Source organism: Pestalotiopsis fici (assembly GCF_000516985.1).
Source record: "Pestalotiopsis fici W106-1 unplaced genomic scaffold PFICI_Scf_10, whole genome shotgun sequence".
Classification (NCBI taxonomy): Eukaryota; Fungi; Ascomycota; class Sordariomycetes; order Amphisphaeriales; family Sporocadaceae; genus Pestalotiopsis; species Pestalotiopsis fici.
Genome location: NW_006917100.1, coordinates 1089437 through 1106096, shown reverse-complemented (window position 1 = coordinate 1106096; position 16660 = coordinate 1089437). Strand labels below are relative to the sequence as shown.

At 50.3% G+C, this 16660-nt stretch overlaps 3 protein-coding genes across 3 annotated transcripts; 2 read left to right on the top strand and 1 right to left on the bottom strand.

Annotated features, from left to right (window-relative positions):
- Positions 1-464: 464 nt before the first annotated feature.
- Positions 465-911, bottom strand: PFICI_12580 (uncharacterized protein; the record flags this gene model as incomplete). Its single annotated transcript, XM_007841161.1, has 1 exon — positions 465-911. The coding sequence occupies one exon, from the start codon at positions 909-911 to the stop codon at positions 465-467; it is 447 nt and encodes a 148-aa protein (XP_007839352.1).
- A 1902-nt stretch (positions 912-2813) lies between these two features.
- PFICI_12579 (uncharacterized protein) lies at positions 2814-4683 on the top strand (the record flags this gene model as incomplete). The annotated part of the gene is made up of 4 exons (XM_007841160.1): positions 2814-3098; positions 3216-3364; positions 3519-4341; positions 4411-4683. The coding sequence occupies 4 exons, from the start codon at positions 2814-2816 to the stop codon at positions 4681-4683; spliced, it is 1530 nt and encodes a 509-aa protein (XP_007839351.1).
- Positions 4684-10634: 5951 nt separating this feature from the next.
- On the top strand, positions 10635-12670 carry PFICI_12578 (uncharacterized protein; the record flags this gene model as incomplete). Its single annotated transcript, XM_007841159.1, has 5 exons — positions 10635-10706; positions 10764-10904; positions 10962-11852; positions 11914-12109; positions 12171-12670. 5 exons carry the CDS (start codon positions 10635-10637, stop codon positions 12668-12670), a joined length of 1800 nt encoding a protein of 599 aa, XP_007839350.1.
- Between the last annotated feature and the right edge of the window lie 3990 nt (positions 12671-16660).

The following is a 16660-nucleotide window of genomic DNA, read 5'->3' as shown; positions in this document are numbered from 1 at the left end:
TACACGTGCGTGTAGCTGTTTGTCAGGTCCCACTCAGTCTAGCGAGTACCGGGTTGGGCGACTTATTATAGACAGTGAGTTCATACTGGTGTTACATTTGTTCGTACTATATTCTCAATTATGGTATTATAGAGGTTGTAAGCCGGGGAGTTAGGATGGAGTTTACGGAGCGATGCCGAGAATGCGGGGGGATCAGCAGCTCGGCCGCAATCCCCCGTGGGGGACCTTGTTACCTAAAGAGAATTTGCATCGGCTTCTTACACGGGTGGCTAGGAGAAAATTTTGATTTGACTTTTCATCATATTGATTGAATTAAACGTTGCGTCATGACCAGACTCCGGCTTGTAATTTCAACGATGAGAGGATCCATGAACCCACCTACAAAGACTAACGATATACTTGATCAGTGACCACACTGTTTATTTTCTCCGCACCTGATCCCACTAACCATGTAGCAAAAGTTTCTACACGTTGAGCAAGCTATTCGGATTCGGATCCTTTTCATAGTGCATCTCTCGCGTTGGCTTCGCATGAGATGGCCTCGGCTTCTCTGGCACGTCTGCAGTACCATGCTCTCCCGCTTCGGCTTCTCTATCCCCCGCGTGCTTTCCAGCAAGTACAGGACCATCGTCGGCGTTGGACTCGTGCTGATTGTGCCACTTGAGCCATCGGCGACCGTTGCGCCCATGCACCACGGGCTCGCCGCGTCGGCGTCGCTTTCGGTCGCGGTACATGTAGAACCGAATCACGACGCACAGGGCGGCGAAGCCCGCGAGCGCAATGAAGACGTAGACGCAGCGGCGCACAACCCATGCCCTGTCGTGGCCTTGGTTTTGGGGACTTGTAGGCGAGCTGTACCCTCCGTACCGCCGTCGAGTGAGATGTGGACTATCGGTGTCACGGGCAAACATGTCGTCGCTGTCCATGCGCGGTACGTGCTGAAGAATGGATCGCGAATTGAGATGGTTGGAAAAGAGTGCAGGCACGATATAAATTATTTGTGGTTATCCTAGATCAAGCAGTAGCGGTGATTCTTTTCGTGGCTTTGGCGATTTCGTGAGTTCCATGTGCAAGTGGATTGCATCACATTCAGAGAGCTGGTATTATTATATTCCATTGACTCTTTCATCTTTGCGGTCCCCAATCTCGCAATGATTTTACCAAGTCCTACGAGGCTCGCGGCACAATACGTGGCCGTGTTACTTGACGTCACGCTATGCAGTCGTCACAATTCAACCAATACTAAGAGGCTATTCCGTAGGACTGCAGAATGTTTCGTCTACACAAGCCTGTTTTTGCTGTCGGCAGGCTCTACATCATCTGCGCCAATATTGACATGTCATACTTGGTTTAAACAAGTGAACAGCCTCGTGCAAACATTCATTGAAGAGATTCAATGAAAGATATCTATTGTTGTTGTTCTGCTCATCACTGCATGCTTCGTCCGATATCTGCATATCCGCGTCATTGGTTCGGCTCCATGTGTGCAGCCATATTGGTGCCGTAATTGCCGCCGATTTCTAGGCGGCACAATACACCGAGTTGAGTGATCCTGGATGGCCAAAGTCTTGGCTTCGCAGCTTCTTTCCAGGGGTTGTTCTGTGGGGGGTTCTGCTCGGCTCGGCGATATGCCACTGAAGTATAGATAATGCGGCCAAGCTATCATCTCACAATACTGCATGGTAATGATGCTTGTCGGCTCGAATAGTGCTACCATGGTTGAGTAACTCTATGGCTTTTTGAAATGTACTTGAATCAAATACGAGCAGATGTCAATGTTCTATATCTTCACAAGCCAGAGTAAATGTCATGGCGTATTTCAATTATCCTTGCAAGGTGAGTTGATGGGAAAGTATATATCCGCAGGAAATGCTTTGGTTTCTATACTCGTATTGACTTGAGAAGGTGACTTAGGCGACTGATGCTACGGTCGCCATGACAAAGATACTTGGCATTTGAAGGAATCTGCAGTGTTACAAGAATTGGATGATAAGGGTACAGATGTAAAAGCAACTGGCAGCCTAGGTATACTATAGATTGGCAACTTCCATATTCGGCGAGAAAGAAGAGCCTAAGGTTCCGGAAGTTCACAGTTGATTGCCATATGCCAGCCGGTTCCTGTCTTTTTTGACGCCAATGGTTCTAGGACGCATTTGTTGGGTAGGCTTGTATACACAGTAATGTATCGGTTGCACGGCTCAACCGGCATTGGACCTGCTTTTTGAACGACCGACAGCCGCCCCCGTGTCATTGGCCACTCTAGAATCCCTGACGGTGTTGCAATCTGGTTTAGATATGTTGTTTTGGAAAAAGCTTCACATTGCCCTATCTGAGTAACAGGCGAGGTGTGCGACGAATCCAGTCAAATAAATGCCAGACAGGAATTTGCAATGGCTGAATTGGGGGATCGCCTGCGCTGGGCGACCGTCCGCTTCCCGGTTGCCTTATAGGGAAGCCCATCTCCGGCGCGGGTCGCGGGCGTGGCCGTCCAATCATGGAGACGCTCGGCGTCCTGAAACTCGGTGCGCATTGCAAGTAAGCAAGCAAGCAGACAAAAAGGTCACCGTAGCCAGCCGGGGTGGCGCACAATAAGCTTAAAGTGCTTCTCGCATATGATTGCGACCTTGATACATATGAACAAGACCCAACGCTGCTACCGTTCGGTATGTCGTAGCCGAATCTTGATAGGCGAGAAGCGAGAGGGAAGCGAGCAAGTTTCTTTTTCGACATGCCATAGATATTCCTCCGCCGGGCTCTTTCATAATCATGTTTTGGTTTCTAGCGATCTTCTGCTTGTCAATATCCTCTTCGAAATGCGACTTCACGTCGTCAGATTCATCGTCGGTTTGCTCCTGGTACCGACGGTGCTAGCATTGCCACCAGTTCCCCAGCGTTATGTGTCGAGAAGAGCAGGAAATTGGACCGTTGGTCAGGTTGTCGATACTACCAGCGGTCCGGTGACTGGACACGCTGCCTCGAATAATACCCAAGTCTCTGAATATCTGGGTATACCTTATGCAAAGCCACCCGTGGACGACTTGCGTTGGCAGCCGCCAGTCGAGTATACAGGGACGGCGCCGATAAATGGAACGACATTTGTGAGCCTTTCAAAACGATAAAAAGCTGTTGAGGTAGCATCACTGTGCTAATGTCATCTCGAGGGTTTCCCATGCATGCAAGCTCACCCGTCACTGCAAGCTGAACATGCTTTGCAGCCCTTGTACAATCTCTCGAGAGGTGGCTACTATGTGACACCTGACGTCCTGCTTCCAGATACTCCGCAGAGTGAGGATTGTCTGACGTTAAATGTGTGGACTGATCCTCAAAAAGGCGAGAGTTCAAAAGCTGTACTCGTCTATATACAGTAAGTCTTGAAAGTTTGCGTGGCACCCGCCTCCATACATTGCGTCTCGGCCTGGGGTTCCGAGACTCTTGTAAGCTCAATTACAAGGCGGAGTTCTTCAACTGGCTGAAGCATTTGAGATTATATGTTAATCATGAACCCTTTGTACCTATAGTGGAGGATCCTACACAGGAGGGAGCTCTTCCGAAAAATGGTTCAACGGGCAGTTCATGGCCGAGGAGCAAGATGTCGTCGTCGTCACGATCAACTACCGGCTCAACATCTTCGGGTTCCCGGGCAACCCGACGACGGAACTCAACCTGGGCATCCTCGACCAGCGCATGGCTGTCGAGTGGGTAAGGGACAATATTGCCAGCTTTGGCGGCGACCCAAACCGCATCGTCATGTTTGGCCAGTCGGCCGGTGCCGCCTCGGTGGACATCCATTCCTACGCCTACGCCTCGGACCCTATTGCCTCGGGCTACGTGATGCAGAGCGGCACCGCCTGGGGGTTCGGCGTCCAGACACAAAAGGCCGCCTCGGACCTGTGGTATCTGGCGGCCCACGCGGTCGGGTGCCACCAGGCCACCGAAGCCCGCGTCTTTGCCTGCATGCAGTCGATCCCAGCCAGCGTCCTCATCAAGCGGCTGCCGCCCATCCGCTACGGCATGACGCCCGGCTTGCCCTATGGTCCCGTCGCCGACGGCAAGCTCGTATTTGCCGACTACTCGGACCGATCGCCAGCCGCGCGACCTGTGCTGGTCGGGAATACCGACGATGAATCCGGACTGTCGAAACATTTGACGCCGTGGTGGGCCGGTCTGCCGCACTGGTACTGGCCGGTGCAGAACATCTTTGTCTTCACGTGTCCCGCAGGCCAGCGGGCGGCCGTCAGCGTTTCCAAGGGCAATCCGACCTGGCGATACAGATGGTTTGGCGCATTTCCCAACACACTCCTGCCATGGATCCCATACAATGGTTCCTGGCACGGATCAGAGGTACGTTTTACAGGATCTTTGGTTATCAAATGCCTCGAGAGAGAAAAGGAATGCTAACCAAATCCACAGCTGCCATCGATTTTCAACACGGCACCGCAGCAATACTACACCAACACACAACGAGAGAAGGACGTGGGCACCTACATGCGCGGCGCCTGGGCCGCCTTTGCCAAAGATCCCGTCCATGGCTTGCACAAGTACGACGGGTGGGAGAACTACAAGCCCAATGGCACCACGCTCATACGGCTGGCGCACGCCAAGCAAGCCAACAAGAACGGTACGTGGGCGAGCTTCAGCATGGGACCGAGTCGTGCATACGATGATGACTGTGTGTCCGCCTGATTGGAGCCCTTTGCTCGGCCCCAGATATATACTGTACATATAGTTAAAAAAATATTCACATAATGGAACGTATAATCTTTCTTCCAGGTCTTGCATTACGAGATGCTTGCCAAAATCTTGTTTGCGCCCCGGAAAAGAAATATGCCGCGTGGCTGCGGCGACCGATTCGAGGGTAGTAACATTCATGATTTTGGGTAACTTTTTACAGCTTCACATGCCCAGTGCTAATCACGCAAGCAAGCCATATTCTTGAAATGGGGAAGAAGAGGCAAGTCAACTTTGGAAACACGCTTAGTACAGAAGTATAGTGTAGACCATCGACATTCGTGTGCCTTCATCTTGTATTATTTCTAGCAGTCGGCAGATCTCAGGCAGCATGTAATTTCTAGACAACAGCTATGTTGCTATATAATTGATGGTTTGAAACGTCACAATATGGCCAAGGCAGATAAACAGTCAGATCTGCGTGACTAGTTGTCGTGTTATTCCCGAAGAATGGGCGCTTTTCTAGCAATCCTGCATCGAAACCGTGGAGGGGCGAATTTATGATCCATTCAGGTGTTCGGAGAGTATTGCGATTATCTGCAGAATCGTAAACACGTTCTAGGTCAATTCTCCTTTAATCGGCATGTGCAAAACGCTATAGTCTCAGAAATTCGGGTCATCTAGACTGCACGTGAACATAAGAGTTGAAGGGGTGACTGGAGTTCGGAATGCTAGGAACCAACGTCTACCGCTTTCAACCGCGGATAAGGACCAAGCGCCTGGCCTTACTGTGTAGAGCTTGGGGTTGCGCGTGGTGTGAAAGCCGTTCTTCGACTATTTCATGGAAGTTCTCCAAGAACATTCCACGCAAATTTTAGTGTCGCCAACCTACCAACTACATAGTATATCGTGTGGCAGGCTGGCGGCATCCCTTACTTGCAAGTAAGGGATGCCATGCCATTGTTGGGGCTTAACTGCACGTGGGAGCAGTTCCAGGTTGGTTGTGGGATGTGGCACACTCTGTTGCCGCGATCTCAGACTACAGCACTGGAATGGCCGCATCGGAGCCAGTCGCCCTTTTCTTTGCGGTTTTGGAGGCTCAGCTATGGAATCTGGCTACGTCCGTAGTGTGGTCGTAGGCGCGGAGAAGGCGCAAAGCCAATCTGGAGGAAAAGCACCGGGTTCGTGCATTGGCTGGCGTCCCATATGAACCATTTGCAACTATTAGCGATTGTTGCAGCGAGTCTGTGAGAATGATAAAAGATTCCAGGACAAACAGATGTCTGGAAATGCTGAATGGATGAGATGCAACACCTAGCGCCAACTGCCAAAAGAGACACCCAAAGGCATTCATCTGCTCCAGGATCCCATGAAGCAAGAAGTAAGTAGTAAATTCTCATTGTGATCTGTTGGCCGCGGAACGTGCGAGACAAGTACGAGAGCGCCTAATTTCAATTTGGCTTTGGCGGCCGGGAAGTCAGCCAGTCGCAAGTCGGTGCCTCATCCTTGACCAGTTGCCCTCCCCTCGCCCCAGCGTGGTTGGGAATTCCCAGAGAGTCGGTAACCAAAGACCCTTAGGGTTGCGCCAAGAGACGCTGGCCTCTCGCGGACTGCCACGAGGGGTGGGAAAGACAGGCCAACTAAGGCATTTTGACATGGTGTGGCATGTACAGGAAGAGTAGAGAGAAGCATTTGGGTGAAGCTAGAGACGGAAGCCTTCTTCGGAGGCCGCAGGTGGTGGTTCTGAAAGGGCCGAAATATACAAAAGACAAAAAGACAAGACAGTCGAGTCAAGAATCCGAGTACCCCAGGACCCCGAGTCGTTCCTCCCGTTGGGAATATCCAGACTATCCAAGCCATCGATTTTTGATCTCGATCCATTCGACCTGGAAAGGTTAGACCAGCCGACGGTCTGCGGCCCGGCCTTCTACTTGCTTGCTTCTTGTAGTATGAGCAATGCCGATCACAGTTGTTTTGGACAGAGGTGAGCTGAAGAGAGGAACGAGAGACGCGGTCTTTGGGTTGCCATACTCCATCTTGTCCATCAGCTGGCGCAAGCGGGCAACCAAGCAAGGCGGGTTATTTTTCTCGCATAGGAAGGAAGCATCTAGGTAACCTGTCAGAAGAAGGAATTCCCGCATAAGCAGAAGCGGCGGCAGTAGTAGCAGCAACAAGACCGAAATTGCTTCCTGCTCGACATGGTGCAGTTGGTGTGTAGAGAAAGCGAGGCCAAGGTGAGCATGGCGTGCGTCATCGTGCCTCGCTACAATCACTGAGGGTCTGGTGCTATAGTGGCTCTGTACTCTGTATGGGCTCTGGTGAGACGGGAATTAATCAGTCGTAGAGGTGTTTTGGAGTAGTAGTCGGCGGTCATTTTCACGGTTGGTCGACTTGGTTCTGCTTTTGCTAGGACTAGCCTATTTTGCGATGATATTGCGATTATGATAGTCTGGGGCAGCGCCTCGCAGAGTATACCGAAAACTCTCCGCTACAATAAAAGTCGGTAAGTTGGCGCGAGAAAACAAAAAAGAATACCGTTTTCGCGCACAAGCGGGGAAATGGAAGTAGTAGGAACGGGGTCCCCCGGGGGCACTTTGCCAATTGTACACGCGATCACGACGCGACAATGGATATTATCCATCGAGCCCATCCATTTTCAAAACCGCCTCCACTGTTCTTTCAAGCATGGCGGGTCAATCACAGAAACCCAGGTCCTGGTTACCTTATGGCATGTGGGAGCTAGTGGTAATCGTTCCATTGTGGTAGCTGTCAGTAAAACTCGCCTAATTTGACGGGGGAAGTATATGTGCTAGGGGCTAAATGACGAGCAGTCTTGCGACATGAAATCGAAAACCTAAATAGAAAAAGAGACTGTCTTGTTATTGATAAAAGTAATGTTTATACTAGATCATGGAAAGCGAATAGTGCATTTTGTCAATAGGATGGTTTAAATTATCTCGCCTCGGACACGGTGAGTCCCGAACGCATCGTACCTTTCTAACTAACCTAGGTACCTTGCCTAGAGGCTAGTTGGGTTAATGTATTACACTAGGAGAGCAGAAGAAAAAAAAGCCACTGACTGCAAGGTCAGCCAAATGTGCTCCGAGGCGGCGCTAAAGAATGCCGACTCAGGGGGTACCTTGGCCTCTGCCGTGAGCTCCCCACAACGCTCATGTACCCAATCTCCTCCAAAAGCAACGCGACCCAGAGGCGGTAATTGTGTTCCGGGACTCGCTGGGGGGGTTGATTATGTGTATGGTTGTCTGGTTTGCGCAATGCGTACATGTACACTTCAGATTGCATTTGTGCCAGGTCAAGGCTTGTAGATGATAGAAGAAGAAAGGGAAACAGTGAGGGAATTACATAACAAGTAATGATCGTGGCCACATATTGCTGGTTGACTGGCTCGCTGCCGGATGAATTGTCACTGGTGGGTGCCATCTACGCTGTGACAAGCTGGTTTGGGCACACACAATATACACACAGAGTGGTAGTTAGTAGCATCCATATGTTTGCCCCGCCCGCCCGCCATGCTCATCATTCACTGCTTCATATCCAGTTGTTCAAGGTTGGAGAGGCTCTTTCGAGACGGTGGCCGTCAAGCGACTCAGAAAGAGTCTTGACTCGAGCTCGAGGTACCGCCATGTCATAGCCAAAAGGAGGCAACGCGCTTGCTTGTGGCGTGTCCAAATTAGTGGCACAGTTCTGGCACGGACTCAAGCGGTAGTTTCAATGATTACTCGTGCTTCCTTCGAGGTTATTGAGTTATTGGCAGTTACCATGAGTGAGCCCCAATGATTATTCGGGTCAGGCAAAGGGCACATAAAAACTACATTTTCGAGAAGAAACGCTCACGTATAGAAAGAGTACCTATTGATTGCTTCTGTGAAGTTGAAAAAAAAAAAAAAAAAGTACTATCTAGACCTAGCTAATTGCACATGTGGAAAGACTTGAAATATTCCGCCTGCTTTTTGCGGCTCGAAGAAAAATCTCAGTCTCGCAAACTGTCAGCAGGCACAGCGCAGGCTTGAGTGTCTTGAGGGACCATGGAAATAGCAAGTATCCGCACCCAATCATCATTCCAGTCGGCCGGGCAGCACATATTGCCAGTCTTTGCAGTATTGCAGTATTCAAGTCACAGTTAGCACGCCAGTCACAAGTCATGTCTTGTTACACAGTATGTCGTAGCCCAATCCTTGTCTGTATCATCTCCCAAGCCTCGGTTAGTATCTTCCAACTAATCGTTCAGCCAGGTACAGGCATTTGTAGGGGAGGTTTTTACTACTACTCTCGAGCGGTTCTCTTCCTATGTGCAAATGGCACAACTATGTACACAAAGAGCACAGTATAGCACAACACGTTGGAAGCAACCAATACATTCGAAGCATGAGCCGCAATAGAGTGAGAATGATAGGTCGTCTATTATCATATTGCGCCATTCCCATAATAGTGGAAAGAAGGGTCCTCCCGTAGAATGGTTATTATTACTGCGTACCTACCTACCTGTTGCTGCCGGGCGAGACTCTGAGCTGGTTATGGTCTGTCTCGGTTCGTCTCCTTGGCTAGGGTCTCTCTTTTTCCTCTCTTCATCTCATCACACTCTCTTGCCTGCCTGCCTGTCAACCTGTGTCTGTCTCTCTTGTGCCATTAAATCAGGCGCCTCTTGCCCACCCCCTCTCCCCCGCAAGCCTGCACAAGGACCTTGTCGTGTACATACACCAGCTCCCTGCATCTACATCTGCAAGTACCAGCGGGTCGCCCAACCAGCACAGCCAGCCACTGGGAAACAGCCCAGCTTCTGACCACTGATCAGGCAGGGCAAGCAATTGACCCGATTCAGATCCCCACCATCCTTGCTCGATGCCGTCAGAGGGCCGCTAACTAGAGGGTGGGCTAGCTTCTTCCTTTTTTTTTTTTTTTTTTTCCCTTTCCCTTGGCTGTCAGGTTCCGTGGCCAGAGTTTATTCCTCCTGTCCCAATTCAGTTCCCGTCCCATCTTGTCCTATCCAAGTCCAGCCCAGTCCAATCCTGCCCTATCCCATCCTCGTCGCTGGCTGGAAAAGAGGGCAAGCCCGCAAAGAGTTTGAACCTCCGACCATTGTTCTGTTTCTCTTCCCAAAGAGTCCCCGTCTACCCTTACCCAGCTCCCAGAAGCCAAAGGGGGTAATCTCGACGGACGATTCCTTTGCTGCTGATCAGAAGGGAAAAAAACAAACTTTTAAAAAAATTCGGCCAACCTCAGGGGCACCCGTTACCACGCATAGAGAAAATCAATTGCGTTAATCCGGGACATGCAACAGTAGAACAACGCCTCTGATCCTTTTTCCCTTATTGACGCAACGACGCCGACAGAACGCGTCACAACGTCGCCTTTCTCCCCGACCGATGAAGCGATCGTAGCGACCTTGATCAGAGACCGACCAGGGCGACAGAAGCTGCAAAGGAATCTCGTCGCCTTCGATTTCGGCCGTGCACGACGATATATATTGCGCGCATTTGCATGTTGAAGAAAGAGGTGGACTGCGCCGGGACACAACTACAGTTTTACGATAGCCAATATTCGTGACTAGGCGATACGTCCTTTGTCTTCTTGTCCTCGTCATTATACCAGCAGCAGCCTCTCAGCGCGGTCCTTACTTGTCGCAAAGGATAACAATACACTGGTATCGGAACCCACCGTTCATCGCCCCAAGATGCCCGAACCCGAGATGTCTGTTGCTGCGGGCGGCAGTAACAATTCTAGTGACTTTGTAAGTACACCCTTTTCTGCGACTCGAATTAAGCACTCGGTCGCGGCACTCAGATGGTTGTTTTGCGATAAGACGTCTGACTGACTCTGGCGGGGTATAGGTTCGCAAGCTCTATAAGTAAATACAGCCCCCAGTCCATGAGCCTTTTCTTTGTCTGGGACTGCGCGACAGTCTCGGACTTGACTGTCCAATTTGTTAACCATGTCGTGCCAACAGGATGTTGGAGGACCCATCGTACAGTGAAGTCGTCCGCTGGGGTGACCACGGTGATAGTTTCGTCGTGCTCGAGGTATGCAAACTGCGAGCAAGCGTCTGATTCGTGTCGCGATGCTAATCTGTATTGCAGAACGAAAAATTTACGAAAACGATCCTTCCGAAGCATTTCAAACACAGCAACTTTGCTAGTTTTGTTCGTCAGCTGAACAAGTATGACTTCCACAAAGTGCGCCAGAATGAGGAGACGGGTCAGTCGGTGTACGGTCAGAATGTAAGTACTCTGTCGCTCGGCATCAATACCAGTCAGCCAAGACTGACCGCGTTTTAGGCTTGGGAATTCAAGCACCCAGAGTTCAACCGTGACGCCAAGCACAACCTGGACAACATTCGCAGAAAAGCGCCGGCTCCGAGAAAGGCCCAGAACAATGAGGAGCAATTCCACCACTCCAATACTCAGATTGTGGCATTGACAGAGAATGTCGCTGCCATGCAACAGCAAGTCCAGAGTTTGCAGGAGTCATACTTTGCCCTCACACAGGCCAATAAGGTCTTTGTGGATGAGATACTTCACCTACAGCGTGTCGTCAAGGCCCAGTCCCAGGTCAACAATGAGCTGTTGAGCCACTTGAACAAGGCAGACCAGTCCCGCCGTCATGCCAGATCCGCCTCGAACCATGCATCTGGCCCAGCATTTTCTGACAACATCATGTCGGACGGAACGCTCGAGCCTGCCGCTGAGCTTAGAAGGGCACGGGAGATCATGAGCAGTGTGTCTGGCGATCACATCCCCGAAAGAGACCTGCGCCAGATGTCGGTACAGTTCCAGCAGGTTGGTGCCTCGCCCGAGTCGGCTGGGTCTGGAACCATGATGGGCCCGCCGGGAACTGGAGCTATGCCCCAAGACTTTGTCCACAACCCCATGCTCGACCCTCGTCACATGGTATACCCAGTCGGACAAGATATCGGTATCGATCCTTTTGCTGCCGAGCACTTGGGCAACATCCCTTATAACCGGCCGCTGTCGCAGAACGCCCTGGCAGCCGCACCAGAGACTGTGCCTCCTACTGTGCCGACCATAAGCCCACCCAGCGGTGCACCTGGCGCCAGTTCTCCGTGGGGTGCTAAGAAGCCTAGAATTCTGCTCGTTGAAGATGACAGGATCTGTTCGAGAATCGGAAGCAAGTTTCTCGCCAACTTTGACTGTGGTGTCGAAGTTGCTGTAAGTATCTTGGCCCCATTTATGTCTGCTTGAGAACGCATTGCTAATGCTCAACGTGTAGCGTGATGGACTGGAAGCTGTACACAAGATTAATGCCAATCCAAACTGGTTTGACTTGATTTTCATGGACATTGTCATGCCACAACTTGATGGTGTGTCGGCCACCGCTATGATTCGAGAAGTCAACCCTAGAATCCCGATTATTGCCATGACTTCCAACATCAATCAGCAAGATCTAGACATGTACTTTCACTGGGGTAAGTGTTGATCACCTACTGAGTTTTCTGCGACTGGGACGATGCTGACTTTTTGGTAAAGGAATGAAGGATGTGTTGGCCAAGCCTTTCACCAAGGAGGGCATGATTGGAAAGCTGCGGAAGCACCTTGCTGGCTTCATGCGCAACGCAACAGCTGAGGCTTACATTGATGCGTATGGTAATGGCCAGCCGCCGACTCCTGGACCCTATTCCAATGCTGGCATGAGCCTGCCTATTTCTGCAGCATCATCCTCGGGAATGGCAAAGTTTGAGACGACGCCGATACAGTCGCCCGCAACTAGTGCTTCGTGGCACTCGCCAGGACAAATGCCTCATGCATCGCCGAACCTGAACCACGAGCAAGGTTACATGGCTGCTGGAAACGGAGCACAAATGGGCATGAACCCCGGCGCACCTTCGCAGCCTCGGTTCCCGAATACAATGCTCCCTGCCATGACGGCCGGTCATGGCAGAATGCCCGAGGGTATGCCCAACGATGGCCCGCCTGAGAAGAGACAGCGACTCCATGGCCCTACATTCCAGGGCCAGTATCCGCAATAAGAGCGGCATCGAATCCCTCTTTGACGACCAAGATGCTATCGAACTGTATATATGTGCCAAAAGGGATGGCACCGCGACGATTTTCTTTCTCTCGGTTGGCGTTAACGGACATGATGGGTTCTTTTTATCTTTCCTTCATTATCGGCATTGACCTTCCCCATATTTCCTAATTTCTTCTCCCTGGCGGCGGCGCTGGGTTAGACGTCTCGTCCTCTGAACGAATTCGACGGGATTGAGGCGGACGTGAAGCGCTTTAGAACCTTGTCATAGATCATGGAATACCCCAAAGATTCGCATTGTTGTAAGGTCGAAGGTGGTTGAGGGAGTCTTGAGGACTCGAGGGGTGGACATGCTCGTCACGAGCAGCTTGAAAGGATGGTTTCGCGGAAAGGTAATCGGACGCAGAGGCTCGGTATGGTGTGGGAGGGCCAGTGTTTTCGACAAAATGACGACCTCGACACCAATACTTGGTCAATAGATGGAATTCGGTCGGCGATGACCCGGCCTGATAGAGTCGTATCGCCCATTTGCTCAGCCTTGCTGAACATGTTTGGGAGCGAGCTCACATTGCGCGTCTGTTGTTTGCTCGGAATGCTAGCTTCAAGATGAGCACGGCTTCCAGCACGACCTGTTGGATGGGGGAGAAAACAGAAATGGCATTACTTTTCCGAGCATGCCAAGAAAAAAGTAGTAGAAGATTCATCGACATAAATTTTGAGAAGTGATTCACCTCCAAAAGAGATTAAGACTTGTGCCAGAATGTTGAAAAGCATTGGACGACCGTGACAGTAACAAGACAATGAGATGAAGGAACAACACGTGTACGTGGTTGCTCAAAATTGAAGAAGACGGCCTTGCCTGCTGCCACTCGGCTCTCGTTTGTCTGACCGCCTTCGGACCAATAGACTGACTGTCGTGACTTCCACTTGGGAATCGTGACCTTGTGAAAATAGTGTGAGGTCCCCACAGCAGAAGACGTAGAAATTTCAAACGGTAATTGCTCTTTGGACTGGGCAATCAAGCTGTCAGGATCGAATACCACCAAAGCCGCCCAGGTGATGTTCAGCAATTAGATGACCTCTAAACCGTTTTGAGATTGCGCATACCCATGATTGCTTGCTGTACTTGAGACGGGGACGAAGGAGAGAGTGTGAAAAAGAAGAAGAAGAAGAAGAAGAAAAAGGGATAACCAGACACCAGAACAAGGTCCAAAAACGTAAACCGCAATTGGTAAGCAAGTGAGGTTGGTTGTTGAGGGTCATGTTGGTGACACTACCCGCAAGGTATATAAAGTATACGCCAGTGCGGGTGGGTAGGGTAAACACTAGGCTTGCATCAATCCCCCGAAAGGTGAAAAATGATCTGCAACGGCCCAGACAGGAACAGAGACAGACCCGCAGTAGGTAATATATGAGAGCAGATAAAAAGTCTAAGAAGCGTCGATCCAACGTATAAGCAGATCATGCGATATATGTAGCCCCAGAAGGTGCGCAATCGCAAACAAGACGACCACAGGTACCCCAGGAAACAAACACGACTTTTAAGACAGGGGCCCTGGACAATCTTAAAAGGAAATCCCTAGGGTAGGCCACTTGCAACTGTTGAAACCCCTCCTCTGGGTGACCCCCAAATGAGGGTCCGGGCAACATGACAAGTACCCGCACTTACATTTGACTTACACACATCCCATCCATCCTTCCATCCGACTTTGGCTGCCGAGCGAGCGAGCGAGAGCCATGCCCAGACCAGACCAGACTCGCAGGGAGAGACCCCAAACGGGCGTCCGAGGGTGGCTTTCTTGGGTGGGCGTAATCCATTGGTGTTCCTTTACTCAGTTTTCGTTCAATATCTTATATATATATAAGTAACGTAGAGATCAAGATTTCGGACGACCTAGCTCTTCTCACACAAAGTCCCCTCGTCCCCATCAGTTTCGTTTTCTTGCATATTGGGGACTCGCGAACCCAACCCGACCCCTAGGTACAGAAAAACGCCGGCGCAACTGCTGCGCCCATCGGTCATCTGGGTGTGGGTGTCATTCATGGCCGCTAGCATAGAGTTTTTACTGACAGAAGCGTATCCAATGGTCCTTTTCCACACCGGAGCTCGGAGGGGGCTGGCTGGAGCCTGGAAGCCTAGAGCTTGGCCTTTTTCTGGTTTATGGGCTTGAGCCTGGCCGACTATATCTGTAAAGCCAGACACGGCGAGACTCCTTGCGCATGGAGATGCTGTAGTCTGTGGCTTTTATTATTATTATTATTATTATTTCTCTTCAGCCCATTTCAATGATCTTGATCACTAGGCTTCCTGGTCTGCATCATGTGCCTTGTTTGATTCTGGCCGCGATTCTGGCCGTGATTCCGGCAGTGTTCAACAGTCATGAATTATTCCTAGTACAGTCATGAAATCATCATTCATACATTAGATCCGAACCTTCTGAATGTTTACCACTTTCTTTTGCGGAAAGACGTTGGTTCATGTCACTGCGTAACTTTGACATCTAAATTTCCTCCTGTAGACCGTTGTCCCTCTTTTGAGACCAATATACAGGCTGGATCAAGGCATCTCGGTACAGTTCCACAGAACCCAGTAAAGCAAACGGCCAGAAACAGCAAGAAAGACGTCTTTTTTTTTTTTAAACCCCCCTCAGCTGGTCCGCTGTCTCGACTGCAGTCGGCCGTGACCCAGTCTGTTTCGATCGTGCGTTTTCTGAATGCCAATAGTCCCGCCTCTTGTGCGCCGTCTTGCCGAGGCTCTTCTGGGCCAGTTTTCTTTTCGGTGATACGAATGATAGGTAACAAATCCAAGGTAAAGCAAGCCACTGTGCACCTTCAAAGTCCCCTCGGACCATATAGTCCTACAATGACAGCGGGCTGGCTGAGGAAAACGCCTCCGGAATGTTTGTCTATATTGAGCCCAGCGGCCTGGCCACATAGTCAAAGTCCAGAAAATACCATGACAAGGGCATGCAAATGCATGATCTTTAGCATCATGTGCAGAAACGGATGCAACCCTTCAGAAGAAGAAAAGAAAAGGTTTACATATAGTAAATAGGTGTTACAGTGAAGCAAGGTAGGTAATGGTCTTGGGGTCCTGTTTCGTGTGGGCTGTCCCACGTGTTGTCCTTTTTCCTTCTCTCTTTCTCCCAGGGCGTAAAATGAAACGAGGGCACAAAAGGGTAATGCGGTACGACAGCCGGATCGTCGTTCGTGGTCGAGACCGGCCCTTGCGGCAGGGATTCCGGGGTCGAGACCGGTCCGCAAGCGGTGGCTTGTAAAGCTTGGAGAATTCGGTGTCATTTTCGAAAAGGTTGGTGCTCTTCTATTGTGCTCGGGTTTCTTATTCCCGGTATTGTTATCTAGGGTTTTATTTACAACGCAACAAGAGAATCATTTTATTCACACGTCTCACAGTCTGAAAAGATTTGGGGGGGAATGGCAGGGCACGTAGCAGCCTTGCAATTTATGAATCACTTCTCGAGCCGTATAATGATGCGAGTGTACTGTGAAGCAAAGGCAAGTTTATAAAGCAGCATTTTCCGAAATATACCTAGTAGGTACCGCTTACAAGGCATGCGAACCTAGGGTGCGGCACCGCGAGATATTGAAACAGAACAATATGTTATCACATAGAGTGCCACGCCAGCGCATTTTCAGCAGGTAAGATGATCATCCAGCCGTTATCCGTTGAAAAAGGGGGCTACATTACATTAGCTACAGGCTGCAAACTTCACTACCTCATGGCAAGCTAACCCTCATCCATCCTACGCGCTGACCTTACTTTTTTTTACTCTACATCTATACGGCCAAGTACAGAGCATATGGATCTGGGCGAGCCTCTAAGCGGCAGATCGAGGCGTAAGGCTGGAACGGTCGATCAATTTACCCAAGGATCTAGTTAAACCTCTTGTCATCCAGCTACCTCAGCTACTAGCTAGCTGCCTGGAACTTAGGTGAAGGTTGGTAAGTATAGAGCAAACACAAGATCAGA